The 16,744-nt window shown below is 47.6% G+C and overlaps 1 protein-coding gene across 4 annotated transcripts in view; it reads left to right on the top strand.

Moving 5' to 3' along the window:
- Window positions 1-16,744, top strand: part of PACSIN2 (protein kinase C and casein kinase substrate in neurons 2) — a 60,264-nt gene that overhangs the window by 22,244 nt on the left and 21,276 nt on the right. For 3 of the 4 annotated variants that reach the window (XM_073567702.1, XM_073567699.1, XM_073567701.1), the window contains exon 2: window positions 16,588-16,725. In XM_073567702.1, the coding sequence (XP_073423803.1) occupies window positions 16,666-16,725 (60 nt within the window). In that variant the 5' untranslated portion in view covers window positions 16,588-16,665. Of the gene's footprint in view, window positions 1-1,855; window positions 2,079-16,587; window positions 16,726-16,744 lie in introns of those variants that run through there. The other variant, XM_073567700.1, reaches the window with a different exon arrangement.

Here is a 16,744-nt window from a genome sequence, read left to right as displayed (position 1 = left end):
CACTCAAAATCAAAGTGGAAAATGAAGTTAAAGGCTGATCCAGCTTCAGCGGAAATGCCTCAAGACAAGAAAATGATGCTCAGTAGTGTGTGTGGCTTCCACGTGCCTGTATGAACGCCCTACAACGCCTGGGTATTCTCCTTATGAGGCGCCATATGTTCTCCTGAGGGATCTCCTACCAGACCTGGATCAAAGAATCAGTCAATTGCTGGAGAGTCTGTGGTGTTGGTGGATGGAATGAGACATGATGTCCCAGATGTGTTTGATTGGATTCAGGTCTAGGGAGAGGGTAGGCCAGTCCATAGCATCAATGCCTTCGTCATGTAGGAACTGCTGACACGCTTCAGCCAAATGAGGCCTAGCATTGTCATGCATCAGAAGGAACCCAGGGCCCATTGCACCTGCATATGATCTCACAATGGGTCTGAGGATCTCATCCCAATACCTCTGGCTAGCACCTGGTGTTCTCTGGAAAATGCCTATCGCCCTGCACAGTGTTGAGCTGTAAGCTCAACACCCACTCGTGGACGTCAGGCCCTCATACCACCCTCATGGAGTCTGTTTCAGATAGTTTGTGCAGACACATGGATGTTGGTGGCCTGCTGAAGGTCATTTTACAGGGCTCTGGCACTGCTCCTCCTGTTCCTCGCACAAAGGAGGAGGTAGTGGTCCTGCTGCTGGGTTGTTGCCTTCCTACAGCCCCCTCCACGTCACTTGGTGTACTGGCCTGTATCCTGGTATCTGTCCAATTCTCTGGACACTGTGCTGACACACAGCTACCCTTCGTGCCACAACTTGCATTGATGTGCCATCCTGGATGAGCTGCGCTACCTGAACCACTTCTGTGGGCAGGGCTGTGGAGTCAGAGCCCATTTTGGTGGAGTTGGAGTCGGTGTCATGGAAATTGAGGCGTTGGAGTCGGAGGTTTGGCTTATCGACTCCACAGCACTGGTATATCTGAGTCGTGGAGTCTGTGTCATGGAAATTGAGGAGTTGGAGGTTTGACTTACCGACTCCACAGCCCTGTCTGTGGGTTGTATAGTAGACACTGCCTCATGTTACTGTACCTCTAGGGGTGAGAGCAATGACAAAATGTAAACTTGACCAAAACGGCCAAAAATGATGAACAGAGAAATGGTCTGTGGTCACCCCCCCCCCCCCTGCAGAACCGCTCCTTTATAGGGGTTGTCTGGCTAATTGCCGATCATTTCTACCAGTCTGCTCCATTTGCACAATAGCAGGAGAAATTGATTCCCGATCAGTGTTGCTTCATAACTGGACAGGGTGATGTCACAGAAGTGTGATTGACTTGGAGTTAAATTGTGTGTTGCTTACGTGTTCCTTATTTTTTTTTTTGTTCGTTTTAAGCGGTGTATATACATGTATATATTTACAGGTGTGTGTGTGTGTAACATACACACAGTATTTATAGGTTCATGTATGTAATATATACACAAACTTACTGAATTTACGTGTGTATAACAAACACATATAATACACGTATTTACAGGTGTGTATATGATATATTCATACACACTTACAGTATGGGGGGGTGTGTATGTGTGTGTGTATATGTGTGTGTGTATATATATATATATATATATATATATATATATATATATATATATATATATATATATATATTGTATATAATTATACACTTATTATCTTTTTGTTAACTATTGTCACCTTTTTGTTAACCACCCATGCCAGTGTTGTGCATCCCTTGTGCCGTGCTCCCCGTTGTGAATGAGAGCCCTGTGCGGCGCAGGTTTGACGTGTCGCTGTACCTGCGGAGGGCGCCGCTGCTGCAATATGTAAACATGTCACTGTGCTGTCAGCAGCGAGGAGGAGGAGTGGCGGGATTCCTGCTGCAGTGTGCAGGAATGACCTTACCCTGAGCTGCAAGGATTTCGGCTACACACACAGGAAATGATGAAACGGGCACAATAAGGATCCGTGCGGATGGGAAAAGGTCGCAGCAGCAGCCGCGCAGGAGTAATAATAATAATGCAGGTGCTGGCAGGCTGAACGCCAACCATGCAGCCAGAGCACCGCGCCACCAGCTGCAGCCGCCTGTAAGTACCCGGAGCCTGAATGTCACACGCCGCTTCTCCCAAGAGCAGCGCAGCCATCTGCTACCCTGTTATTTATCTCGTCCGCGCAGGTCAGGTGTAACGAGGAGAGATGCTTTATTTCTTCGCCAGCCCCATCCCCAGCCGGCCATTTACCCACCCTCTAATCCGTCAGTAATGCTTCTCTAGTCAATGGCTTAATCCCCCGCTCTCATCCAGATGCCGTAGACGTAGCCTTTGTCATATATCTGTTTTTTTGGCTGTAGGGGGTGGGGGGGGGGGTGTTGGATGTCCAAAATCTATTTTATATTTTAATTTTTAATTTTTCTTTTTGCAATTTAAACAGCGGCGTCTGATGGGGTAGGTGGGGAAAGCGGTGCTTGGAGATGCGATGTCGGACCCCCCCACCATGCTTCACCCTTTTGTAGCTGTGGGAGATGATGACTCATTGGAGTCGTAGTCCCCCATCTGCAGCATGTAGGTAGTGTTAATGAATATATTGAGCAAATGTGTTGTGTGTTTGTGACGATGGAGGAATATTCTGTGCGGGGGCCGGGGACTGATGCTGGAAATCTTGTGGGGGTTTTGGGATTTGGTTCCCGAGATGTTCTGCTGTATAGGGACGTGCTTCTGTCATTAACGCCTATACTGGATGATCACCCACCAGCCATAACATTAAGACCTAATATGGTGCAGCCACCTGTGATGCCACCAACACGGCTCTAGCCCAGGTTCTTTCCATAGAGCATCCTGCTGCCATCTCTTACCAGGTATGTGACAATCAACCACCCGGCCTCTCACATGATCGTAAACGTCATTCATCAGACTAGGCGCCTTCTTTAGTTGCTACATAGTCCAGTGCGTGCATTTCTTGTGGTAGACGGGTCACCATGGACACGCTAACTAGTCTGTGACTACACCGTAAGCTGCGATGCTCTGCATGTCCTGACAACTTTCTACCATAGCTGTGAAGATCTGCGTGTCCTCACTCCTTTCTATCATAGCTGCGATGCTCAGCGTGTCCTGACTCCTTTCTATCATAGCTGCGATGCTCTGCGTGTCCTGACTCCTTTCTATCATAGCTGCGATGCTCTGCGTGTCCTGACTCCTTTCTATCGTACCTTTTTAAGCATCCGTAATGTAGCCATGGCTGTCTGCCAAGCTTATTTCCATAACTTCATACTAGCCTTTGCATTTATGACAGCATTCAGGTATAATTGCTTTTCATCTCTTTAGCAGAGGCCTGTTAGTTTTGTTTCATAACTGACTAATATTTGGAACTGTACATAACTGCCTCCACCTTGACCGACTAAAGCTCCAGCTGCTGAAAAACGGTCCCAAAGCATAATGCTGCCTCCACCATGCTTCAGTGTGGGTATGGTGTTCTTTTCGTGATATGCAGTGTTGACTTTGCGACAAACATACCTTTTGGAATTATGGCCACAAAGTTCAATCGTGGTCTCATCAGACCAAAACACGTTTTCACTCATGCTTTTGGCAAACTTGATGTAGGTTTTGGCAAAACATAACCAGGCTTGGATGTTTGTCTTTGTAAGAAAAGAATTCTGTCTTGCCAACCTACATCACAGGCCAGACATTCGAAGAATACGAGAGATTATCACATGCAGTCCACAGCCAGTGCTTCTTGTAGCTCCCTTAATTTTGTTGTAGGCCTCTTGACAACCTCCCAGGCCAATTTTCTTGCCTTTCATGAATTTTTGAGGAACATCCAGTTCTAGGTAATGTTATGCCAAATTTTAAGCTTCTTCTTGATGACCATGGAATGTCGAATGGCCTGGAAATGTTTTTGCACCCTTCACCTCACCTGATAAGTTTTAACCATGAGATCCCTTTGCTGTGCTGTCAGCTGTTTATGGATCATGGCATTTGCCTTTTTACAACATATAGAGGAGGTCTTGCACTCGGTACCTTCATCCTTGTTCATAGAAAATCCTATGTGTACAAGGGCTTAATGTTTCGTGGACTAGAGACATTTGTCCAGCAGTGGCCGCTGCTTCTCCCTCTCAGTGAGGAGGGGGTTTAGTAAAATAGAAGCTGTTTGCCGGTGCTGGGCCTATGATGAGACCACTATAAAGCTTATAGAGCAATGAGAGTAAATGTCTGTAGGGTATTTTAGGCTTCTGTGTGTGGTCCTGCTCTTGCATTGTGTACATTTCCTTCACTATTTTAATTGGTAGACAATGATGTAAATCTTCTGTGAAATCCATAATTGCATAGTTTAGATATTTCCCTATTACATTAAGCTCTGACAGTAAAGTTATTGTTCACTAGGTCTGCGGCGTAGAAGCCTGGATATGGCGGTCGTGTAGTAAATTTATGACTGACTGTCATTGTGAATGATTCTTCATTCGTGTGGATTAACCAGTTCCACCCTTCATTATACTCCAGAGCTGCATTTAGAACTCTGGTGTTTTGTCATTGGCAATATTAAGTGAAAAGCAAGGTCCTGAGTGCAGCTCTGGGGTATAATACAGGATGTAACTCAGGATCAGTAATGTAATGTATGTACACAGTGACTGCACCAGCAGAATAGTGAGTGCAGCTCTGGAGTATAATACAGGAGGTAACTCAGGATCAGTAATGTATGTATACAGTGACTGCACCAGCAGAATAGTGAGTGCAGCTCTGGAGTATAATACAGGATGTAACTCAGGATCAGTAATGTAATGTATGTACACAGTGACTGCACCAGCAGAATAGTGAGTGCAGCTCTGGGGTATAATACAGGAGGTAACTCAGGATCAGTAATGTATGTACACAGTGACTGCACCAGCAGAATAGTGAGTGCAGCTCTGGGGTATAATACAGGAGGTAACTCAGGATCAGTAATGTATGTACACAGTGACTGCACCAGCAGAATAGTGAGTGCAGCTCTGGGGTATAATACAGGATGTAACTCCAGATCACTAATGTAATGTATGTACACAGTGATTGCACCAGCAGAATAGTGAGTGCAGCTCTGGGGTACAATACAGGACGTAACTCCAGATCACTAATGTAATGTATGTACACAGATTAGATATTAGAAAAAACTTTTTGACAGAGTGATCAATGAGTGGAACAGGCTGCCACGAGAAGTGGTGAGTTCTCCTTCAATGGAAGTCTTCAAACAGAGGCTGGACAGACATCTGACTGGGATGATTTAGCGAATCCTGCTTTGAGCAGGGGGTTGGACCAGATGGCCCAGGAGGTCCCTTCCAACTCTACGATTCTATGATTCTACACAGTGACTGCACCAGCAGAATAGTGAGTGCAGCTCTGGGGTATAATACAGGATGTAACTCAGGATCAGTAATGTATGTACACAGTGACTGCACCAGCAGAATAGTGAGTGCAGCTCTGGAGTATAATACAGGATGTAACTCAGGATCAGTAATGTAATGTAAGTACACAGTGACTGCACCAGCAGAATAGTGAGTGCAGCTCTGGGGTATAATACAGGATGTAACTCAGGATCAGTAATGTATGTACACAGTGACTGCACCAGCAGAATAGTGAGTGCAGCTCTGGAGTATAATACAGGATGTAACTCAGGATCAGTAATGTAATGTATGTATACAGTGACTGCACCAGCAGAATAGTCAGTGCAGCTCTGGGGTATAATACAGGAGGTAACTCAGGATCAGTAACGTAATGTATGTACACAGTGACTGCACCAGCAGAATAGTGAGTGCAGCTCTGGGGTATAATACAGGATGTAACTCAGGATCAGTAATGTATGTACACAGTGACTGCACCAGCAGAATAGTGAGTGCAGCTCTGGAGTATAATACAGGAGGTAACTCAGGATCAGTAATGTAATGTATGTATACAGTGACTGCACCAGCAGAATAGTGAGTGCAGCTCTGGAGTATAATACAGGATGTAACTCAGGATCAGTAATGTAATGGATGTACACAGTGACTGCACCAGCAGAATAGTGAGTGCAGCTCTGGGGTATAATACAGGAGGTAACTCAGGATCAGTAATGTATGTACACAGTGACTGCACCAGCAGAATAGTGAGTGCAGCTCTGGGGTATAATACAGGACGTAACTCCAGATCACTAATGTAATGTTTGTACACAGTGATTGCACCAGCAGAATAGTGAGTGCAGCTCTGGGGTACAATACAGGACGTAACTCCAGATCACTAATGTAATGTATGTACACAGATTAGATATTAGAAAAAACTTTTTGACAGAGTGATCAATGAGTGGAACAGGCTGCCACGAGAAGTGGTGAGTTCTCCTTCAATGGAAGTCTTCAAACAGAGGCTGGACAGACATCTGACTGGGATGATTTAGCGAATCCTGCTTTCAGCAGGGGGTTGGACCAGATGGCCCAGGAGGTCCCTTCCAACTCTACGATTCTATGATTCTACACAGTGACTGCACCAGCAGAATAGTGAGTGCAGCTCTGGGGTATAATACAGGATGTAACTCAGGATCAGTAATGTATGTACACAGTGACTGCACCAGCAGAATAGTGAGTGCAGCTCTGGAGTATAATACAGGATGTAACTCAGGATCAGTAATGTAATGTAAGTACACAGTGACTGCACCAGCAGAATAGTGAGTGCAGCTCTGGGGTATAATACAGGATGTAACCCAGGATCAGTAATGTATGTACACAGTGACTGCACCAGCAGAAAAGTGAGTGCCGCTCTGGGGTATAATACAGGATCAGTAATATACAGTATGTACACAGTGCCTCCAATTTTTACTTGGCTTCTATGTAGTAAATAGTAGGAGAAGCGTTTGCTCCCATTCGGACTTTTCCTTCGGCTATGCCAGTCTTCTCCTTTGTCTGATGCCAAGTTGCTTCTATGATATTTTTAGATATTTTGCTGAGAATGATGTGAATTCCCTCTTCTGGTAATATCCTTTCATCCTATCTGTAAATTTTAATGACTTCTGACATTTCGTCTTTAACCCCATCTCCCGATGACTTGAAGTAGACCATGTATGTGACATCCCTGGTTATGGCGCTTGGCTGTCAAGCTTCCGCTTTCACTATTCATTCTTTCTCTTTTACATCCTTAATACTACATGATTTCTTTAGCAATGCTTCGTTAGAGGGAAGAACATGAACAAGTCTGTGCAGTGTGGAGAGGCAGTATAATGCGTAGTGACTGTAACTCGTGTTGCACTTTAAACTGCTGATTGTAGTTTTGATTCTGGCCTGCAGCCATTTCACTGTTCGCTCTTGGCCTCCTAGTTGTGATCAGATGTGCATTCACTCTATTGGAGCCTGCCCTGCTGCAGTTCCCCTGCGCGACGTGTGGTCAGAGAGCAGAGAGACACTGAAGGGGCTGCAGTGCTGAATTGGCGTAGTGGCCCCTTCAGCCACAAGCTTGGTGAGGGTCTTAGTAGTTGGACTCCATAAAGTGGTGGCACATACTAATGATTCCGCCTAGTGGTGCTCAAGCCGCCTCCTGTGCAGGTAATTGGCAGCGCACCAACATTCCAGTGAAAGTACCGACCTGGCTGCAGATAATTGCTTCGGTGGTGACTCAAAGGGAATCTGTCACCTCATTTTTGGCCTATGAGATATGGCCACCGCCATCAGGGGCATTCTGCAATGTTGTAGATAAGCCCCTGATGTAACCAGAAAGATCAAAAAAAAAAAAAAAGTTAGATTATACTTACCGGGGGGGGGGGGGGAGAGGGCGCCTGGTCCGGCGCGGTGGGTGTCCCGGTTCGGCGACGTCCTCCTGCCGCGGCTCCTGCGCAGGCGTACTTTATCTGCCCTATAGAAGTACTGCAACAGTGCATATAAAGTACGCCCCCGCAGGAGCCGTGACAAAAGGAGGACGTCATCTCTAGAAGACTGGAGACGCCGGACCGCGACACCCATCGGACCGGACCCCCGGGGTCAGTATAGTCTAACTCGTTTTTCTTATCTACAGCATTACAGAATGCTGTAGATAAGCCTCTGATGGCGGTGGCTGCATCTTATAGGCCAAAAATGAGGTGACAGATTCCCTTTAAGGTACTGGGAAGGTTAATGCCCGATTGTCTAGAGTACTAGAGAGGTTCATTCTTGTTTTCCTGGTGGTTTGGAAAAGTGGATAGGTTGGTGCTTCTTTGCTTTCATGCTGGTCTGCTTTCCTGGTTTTCTGCAGTAGTGAGGAGGCTGTTTTGCTTTCCTCGTCTGAAGTAGTGGAAAGGTTGCTGGCTTTCCTCACGGTCTGTAGTAGTGAGGAGATTGTTGTTTTGCTTCCCTGGTGGTTTGGAGCAGTGGATAGGTAGATGCTCGCTTTCCTGGTGGTCTGTCTGGAGTAGGGGAAAGGTTTGTGCTCTGTCCTGCAGGTCTGGAGTAGGGGAAAGGTTTTTGCTGGCTTTTCTTTTGGTCTGGAGTAGGGGGACAGGTTGGTGCTCGCTTTCCTGCTGGTCTGGAGTAGGACAGATTGGTGCTCTCTGTCCTGGTGGTCTGGAGCAGGGGACAGGCTGGTGCTCGCTTTCCTGCTGGTCTGGAGTAGGAGACAGGTTGGTGCTCTGTCCTTTTTGGTCTGGAGTAGGGGACAGGTTGGTGCTCGCTTTCCTGCTGGTCTGGAGTAGGGGACAGGTTGGTGCTCTGTCCTTTTGGTCTGGAGTAGGGGACAGGTTGGTGCTCTGTCCTTTTGGTCTGGAGTAGGGGACAGGTTGGTGCTCTGTCCTTTTGGTCTGGAGTAGGGGAAAGGTTTGTGCTCTGTCCTGCAGGTCTGGAGTAGGGGAAAGGTTTTTGCTGGCTTTTCTTTTGGTCTGGAGTAGGGGACAGGTTGGTGCTTGCTTTCCTGCTGGTCTGGAGTAGGAGACAGATTGGTGCTCTCTGTCCTGGTGGTCTGGAGTAGGGGACAGGCTGGTGCTCGCCTTCCTGCTGGTCTGGAGTAGGAGACAGGTTGGTGCTCTGTCCTTTTTGGTCTGGAGTAGGGGACAGGTTGGTGCTCGCTTTCCTGCTGGTCTGGAGTAGGGGACAGGTTGGTGCTCTGTCCTTCTGGTCTGGAGTAGGGGACAGGTTGGTGCTCTGTCCTTTTGGTCTGGAGTAGGGGACAGGTTGGTGCTCTGTCCTTTTTGGTCTGGAGTAGGGGACAGGTTGGTGCTCGCTTTCCTGCTGGTCTGGAGTAGGGGACAGGTTGGTGCTCTGTCCTTCTGGTCTGGAGTAGGGGACAGGTTGGTGCTCTGTCCTTTTGGTCTGGAGTAGGGGACAGGTTGGTGCTCGCTTTCCTTCTGGTCTGGAGTAGGGGACAGGTTGGTGCTCTGTCTTTTTGGTCTGGAGTAGGGGACAGGTTGACAGCTGGTGATATTTTGGTAGAAATTATGCCGTATCTTGCATAGCCTTTAAGCCTTCTTCTCTACTGAAGTGTAGGATATACTGGATTTCCTTACCTGGTACAGGGTTTTCTTTCTCGTGTGACTCGTGCGATGTAGGTTCCTTGTGAGATTTCTCGTCAGATTAGTGCTGGTTTTTCCGTATCGCTGGTTTCCATGATCTCCCTGCGCGTACGGATTATAATTAGATGATCTGCTTTCCTGGTTTTCTGCAGTAGTGAGGAGGCTGTTTTGCTTTCCTCGTCTGAAGTAGTGGAAAGGTTGCTGGCTTTCCTCACGGTCTGTAGTAGTGAGGAGATTGTTGTTTTGCTTCCCTGGTGGTTTGGAGCAGTGGATAGGTAGATGCTCGCTTTCCTGGTGGTCTGTCTGGAGTAGGGGAAAGGTTTGTGCTCTGTCCTGCAGGTCTGGAGTAGGGGAAAGGTTTTTGCTGGCTTTTCTTTTGGTCTGGAGTAGGGGACAGGTTGGTGCTCGCTTTCCTGCTGGTCTGGAGTAGGACAGATTGGTGCTCTCTGTCCTGGTGGTCTGGAGCAGGGGACAGGCTGGTGCTCGCTTTCCTGCTGGTCTGGAGTAGGAGACAGGTTGGTGCTCTGTCCTTTTTGGTCTGGAGTAGGGGACAGGTTGGTGCTCGCTTTCCTGCTGGTCTGGAGTAGGGGACAGGTTGGTGCTCTGTCCTTTTGGTCTGGAGTAGGGGACAGGTTGGTGCTCTGTCCTTTTGGTCTGGAGTAGGGGACAGGTTGGTGCTCTGTCCTTTTGGTCTGGAGTAGGGGAAAGGTTTGTGCTCTGTCCTGCAGGTCTGGAGTAGGGGAAAGGTTTTTGCTGGCTTTTCTTTTGGTCTGGAGTAGGGGACAGGTTGGTGCTTGCTTTCCTGCTGGTCTGGAGTAGGAGACAGATTGGTGCTCTCTGTCCTGGTGGTCTGGAGTAGGGGACAGGCTGGTGCTCGCCTTCCTGCTGGTCTGGAGTAGGAGACAGGTTGGTGCTCTGTCCTTTTTGGTCTGGAGTAGGGGACAGGTTGGTGCTCGCTTTCCTGCTGGTCTGGAGTAGGGGACAGGTTGGTGCTCTGTCCTTTTGGTCTGGAGTAGGGGACAGGTTGGTGCTCTGTCCTTTTTGGTCTGGAGTAGGGGACAGGTTGGTGCTCGCTTTCCTGCTGGTCTGGAGTAGGGGACAGGTTGGTGCTCTGTCCTTTTGGTCTGGAGTAGGGGACAGGTTGGTGCTCTGTCCTTTTTGGTCTGGAGTAGGGGACAGGTTGGTGCTCGCTTTCCTGCTGGTCTGGAGTAGGGGACAGGTTGGTGCTCGCTTTCCTGCTGGTCTGGAGTAGGGGACAGGTTGGTGCTCTGTCCTTTTTGGTCTGGAGTAGGGGACAGGTTGGTGCTCGCTTTCCTGCTGGTCTGGAGTAGGGGACAGGTTGGTGCTCTGTCCTTTTTGGTCTGGAGTAGGGGACAGGTTGGTGCTCTGTCCTTTTGGTCTGGAGTAGGGGACAGGTTGGTGCTCTGTCCTTTTTGGTCTGGAGTAGGGGACAGGTTGGTGCTCGCTTTCCTGCTGGTCTGGAGTAGGGGACAGGTTGGTGCTCTGTCCTTCTGGTCTGGAGTAGGGGACAGGTTGGTGCTCTGTCCTTTTTGGTCTGGAGTAGGGGACAGGTTGGTGCTCGCTTTCCTGCTGGTCTGGAGTAGGGGACAGGTTGGTGCTCTGTCCTTTTGGTCTGGAGTAGGGGACAGGTTGGTGCTCTGTCCTTTTTGGTCTGGAGTAGGGGACAGGTTGGTGCTCGCTTTCCTGCTGGTCTGGAGTAGGGGACAGGTTGGTGCTCTGTCCTTTTGGTCTGGAGTAGGAGACAGGTTGGTGCTCTGTCCTTTTTGGTCTGGAGTAGGGGACAGGTTGGTGCTCGCTTTCCTGCTGGTCTGGAGTAGGGGACAGGTTGGTGCTCTGTCCTTTTGGTCTGGAGTAGGGGACAGGTTGGTGCTCTGTCCTTTTTGGTCTGGAGTAGGGGACAGGTTGGTGCTCGCTTTCCTGCTGGTCTGGAGTAGGGGACAGGTTGGTGCTCTGTCCTTCTGGTCTGGAGTAGGGGACAGGTTGGTGCTCTGTCCTTCTGGTCTGGAGTAGGGGACAGGTTGGTGCTCTGTCCTTTTGGTCTGGAGTAGGGGACAGGTTGGTGCTCGCTTTCCTTCTGGTCTGGAGTAGGGGACAGGTTGGTGCTCTGTCTTTTTGGTCTGGAGTAGGGGACAGGTTGACAGCTGGTGATATTTTGGTAGAAATTATGCCGTATCTTGCATAGCCTTTAAGCCTTCTTCTCTACTGAAGTGTAGGATATACTGGATTTCCTTACCTGGTACAGGGTTTTCTTTCTCGTGTGACTCGTGCGATGTAGGTTCCTTGTGAGATTTCTCGTCAGATTAGTGCTGGTTTTTCCGTATCGCTGGTTTCCATGATCTCCCTGCGCGTACGGATTATAATTAGATGATCTGCTTGTTCTTGGCAGACCTTTCCTGACTCTCTCGTTCCTTCCATAAAAGGAAGATCTGCAGAATTTTTCTTTCTCCCTGATCACACACTTCATGCACAGTGCTGGGTAACTCACGGAGGACAGCTACCATTCTAGGGTTCCTGTAATTCCCATTCATTCAAGTGGAGAATGACTTGTCCTCGTGTGGTCACTTCTCCACAAGGAGGCACAGAACACCTTCGCACTTGACATCACAGTTGGTGGTAGGCCCTTGCCTGTAAGTCACTTCTTGGTCACCCCTTTGGACGAGGTCTCATCTACTCTCAATGGACTAGATACCTACTCTTTACTAAGGGTTTATACACCGAAATCTGTGACTTAAAGGGTTCTCTGCTTTGGACAATCACCGGTTTTTTTTAATCCCACCTTTCTCATTTGATGGCCTTTTGTCGAATGACCGGTCGGCAGGCATCATGGACCTTTTCTCCCATACACAGGAGCACTCGTTCGGCTGAGTACTCCTATGCTGTCACTTAGAAAGCCGCCATTTTCTGTGAGAATAAAATGATCGGCATCCCGAAATCAGACTTTCCGGACCTTTAACTACCCCATCAGTCAAGTGGCCGGGGCTCCCATACACATTAGATTAATGCTAGCTGATACCAACGTAATTTTAAGAGTCTCTTGACAATAAGTCTATTCTAAAGGGTCCCACTGCTGTGATCGTCAGCGATCGGTGAGGAAAAGTGGCAGTAAGTATTCAGTTTCTCTGCAGCACAACTGCAGGCGAGATTGGGTATTATACCCGGTCCTTTTAAATCAATGAGTCGTCCATGTAATGCTGGACAGTTCGGGTCCTCCAAAGCGAGAGACTGTCTTTGAGAGTCGAGAGGGTTATTTGGGGTCCCACTATTGAGTTTTTAGAATACTTTGTTGTTGGTCCAACCTGGAATGAAACAAAGTCAATGGGCGTCGATCCAACAGAACTTGGATAAGTGGTGCACAACTTTCATTTTTGTGGTGAATGGGGTCCCAGTGGTCATTACACCGTAAACCAATAAAGGTAACCCCGTTTAGAAGGGTCTTCATGGTGACCTTGCCCTTCTTCAGATTTATTGGGCTTGTTAATTGCATTCCAGCGTGATGGGTGAGTCAGTGCCGCTCGCAGTTGTCATTTCATGTGGTCGGCTATTTATAACCCTCTCTGTACAACAAGACCCCTCGTCTCTTCTCTCCGCTGTTGCTATGGCTGCTCGCTGGTGGCCTGGGGCGTTCTGCACGTGTTTTGGAAAAGTAAGGAAAGGCACAGAGGAGACTGGGGTGCTACCTGTCTGTGCCGCCGCTGCGGCAGGGAGGAAGACCTTGATCCGAGAGCTTGCTCGTTCCTTCGTTGCATGCCGCAGATGAGTGGTCACTCTCTGAGTTGGCAGCCTAAAGGTGTGTTGCTTTTTCATAAAGTGATGGCATATTCCTAGGAGGGTCTGACTTTTGGGACCCCTTCACCATCTTGTTAATTTGTGGAGCCGAGCTACCATTGTCCATGAAAAGCAATGAAACTGCTCTGGGAGCTTCAGGTTCTGAACCCCCACAATCGGCTCTGCTTTCACCCGCTATGCAGGGGGGGGTCCGCAGCACGCCACAATTCAATGTGAATGGGACCGGCCGTAGTTTCTCCGCAGCTGGATGGAAGGGAATGACGGCACTGATTTGGCACTGTGATCCCTTGGTTATGACTGTAGTAATTCACTGGGTGTTACCTTCTTTCCTTGAGCTTCTGCATAGGAACATACCACGTAACTACTCGGAGGAAGTTTACTAAAAAGGTGGAGTTCATATACCGTAGTTTCCAAGTCGGGCGGGTCGTTACAATAACCTCTGTGTACCCAGAAAGTGTTTGCTTCTGCTGCCTCCTCCGGTGTAAAGTCTTATGAAGGGTGTACTTCTACCATAGCAAGAGAGGAGACAATCAGTGCAGATGTGTCCTCCACAGCCAAGACCGAAAACCCCAATGGGGCACTTGGACTCTCGCCTCTTCTTCATAGGGGTTTTAGCCTTCTTCTGGAAAAAACGCTGTCTTATTATAGGTTGGATTTGACAGTCTTGTCCTTTTTTCAGCTTCTCTACCTTCTATAAAACTCATTTTCATCTCCTTTTTGGGTTTGGGGATCTCTGTCCTGGATGCCCATTACTTGGCCAGAGTAGAGCGTCTGTCTCGTTTTGGAGGACCTGTCCTCTCCTGCAATACACAAACATCCCATAGATTTTGAATGAATACACAAGGTGTAATGCCTCTCTTCCCCTGAGGAGGCACTGCAGTAAAATTACCAGGTTTCCATACTGATCACTGATGATCACGAGAGGTCTAGGCTTGGGTCACTTTGTGATCAGCTTATCCTTAAGAGGACCTTCTGACAAAGTGCGATCGTAACGGGGAACTGCTTTATCTGTGACTATAAATACACGTGAAGACCTTGCAAATCACACCTGATTGTAAACCTCGCAGGAAGTGTTCAGTTTTCCTGCAGCGCCACCACAGGTTAACTAAAGTATTACATCAAATCAGTGGGATGTTTGTGTAATACAGGACGGGTCCTCCAGAGTGGGACACACTTTGAGAAACGAGGATCCTGAACAGATTTATTAATTTTTATTAAGGTTTTGATGTTCAGACCTTCCCAGTGATCTCTCCTCTAGGAGCATCTGTAGGGCTGAAGGGCTTAAATGTGCTAAAACCCAGATCAGGTGACTTAAGCCCTCTCGGCACTTGATCTAGAGTCAATGGGATATAATTAGTGGGGAGGCTACATGAATGGTGGTGGGGGCGGGTGTATATGGGGCCTTTCCGGTATAACATGAGCTTGCAGATGTGCCAGGCTTCACACTTCTCTTTTTTTTTTTTTTTTTTCCCCCTCATTAATGTTATTTTAGTCATTTGCAGTAATTAGTGGTCCTGGTTTCTTACTGCCATCAGGATCCGGTTTTGGAGGAGGGAGAATGTGGGGTGTTTGGTAAGGGGTTTGGGAGGGGATGAATGTCTTGGTGAATGGGGGTGGAAGGATGTGGGGAGCTGTGGGATTTTTATGACCAGGGTGACACCCTTGGGGAGCCGGGGGGAGTAATAGTGACTCTCGGGGACAAGGAGACCATCATGGGAAGCTGCCGGGGTCAAACGTAACCAATGACAGCTTTCATTTTCCCTAGCGATTGAAAGCTGACAGTCTCACCATTGGCCAGTATTGATAAACGAAGCCTTTATATAGGATTTGAGGGAAGAAATTTTAGAAATTCCTGTACAGCATAAGGGAGGTGCTTTAAAGATGAGCTGTCATCAGGTCCAGAAGCGACCATTTTAATTGTTCTGTTCCCCGGAGTATTCTGATTTTTATTCTAATCCACCTCATGGTTCCAGAGATAAGGGCCTTTTTTGTTTTTTTTATTTAGTGGTACTTTTTTATGGTCTTTACTGAGGGGGTGTGGCTCACGGGATCCTCTGGGGCGTGTCTTTAGGCTGTTCTGCATAAATACCCTCTGAGCCACACCCCCAAGGTAAAGACCATGATAAATAGCCAATATCTCTGGAAATATATCTCGGAATTTTAAAAAATAAGCGGCAATAAACGGGTGATCGATTTGGGGTGGGGGGGGGGGGGGTGGTTATAAAGGCAAAAACTAGCAACTTGTGACCGGGTTTACCCACTTAACACAAGATCAGTGAGGTTCCCTGAGGTCAGATCCCACACTCTGTGGAATATTTCTCAGCACTGATTTTTTTTTTTTTTTTTTTCTTTTAATATTAAAACTTTCTTACTTTTAATATTTTGGTATCAAAGATGTCTTAGTTAAAACAACCTTTTTTTTTTTTTCTTTTAATCCTTTTTTTTATTTTTTGATTCCATGATCATATTGAGGATTTTCTTCTGACCCAAGAAGATTTTTAATGTGAAGCTCAGGGATTAAAAATCTCTCAAATGGTTCTCGTATTAAAAGGCCATTAACGGGAGAAAAAAAGCTTTTGCTTAAGGATTTTATTAATGCTCAGATAAGCCGAGTACGTGATACATGTTCAGTCCTAGGACTAAGAAAATGTTCGTTGTCTGTAAATTCTCACATAACGTAGGCCTGAGCGAATGTCTATCGGGGCCGCCGCTCGGCTTTGGTTGCCCTTTAATTCCGGCAGGCGCGGTAATTGTCCCAATGTTCTTGTTGCAGAAACCGTGAAACTATTGTATATTGTAGGGTATAAATGCCGCCATATGGGGCTTTGTGTTCCTGTAGATCAATGCATATTGGATGCGAGTGCAGAATTAATTAACCCTTGGTGTCTTGTAGAATAAACACATTGCAGTATGACAGTGTTCGGCCCCTCGGCCCTGCAGTGCGGGGGGGGGGGGGGGTGCACCTTGAGAGTTGTACTTTGGTTTTCCGCACGTTTACAGTGTAAACAGTCATTATAAGGTCGGCTGCCATTGTGACGCTCGGTCTATTCTTTACCCGGGGAGAACAATTGTTCCATACAGTGAAGTCGGCGTGTTCTGCGCTGTCACTTTCCATCAGTGCAGGTTGCAGGTGAGCGGGGTGACCTGGATTCTGTGTCCTTGGATAAACATCCGTGAGATTGCAGAGCGCGTGGTCGTGGTCGACGTTTCCTAAAGACTCACGGCGAGTGTGTACTTTTGGACATATAGGATGAGTCGCTAGAGAAAAAAAAAAAAAAGTTCCATTTTTGGATATTTGTATAATAACCCCCCATCATCTTCTCTCCGCAGGTACTGACTGTCTTCTGAAGAGGAGAACACGGAGCACTCGCCTTTTGGAAATAACTCTGCTTTGCTTCTTCAGTAATCATGTCTGGAAACTACGACGACGCAGTTGGGGTTGAAGTGTCCAGCGACAGCTTCTGGGAGGTAATGAAGTGGTTTTTTT

Source organism: Dendrobates tinctorius, unplaced genomic scaffold (assembly GCF_039654945.1).
Source record: "Dendrobates tinctorius isolate UK_male_01 unplaced genomic scaffold, ASM3965494v1 ptg000020l, whole genome shotgun sequence".
NCBI classification, from domain to species: Eukaryota; Metazoa; Chordata; class Amphibia; order Anura; family Dendrobatidae; genus Dendrobates; species Dendrobates tinctorius.
This window is presented reverse-complemented; position numbering and strand designations above follow the sequence as displayed.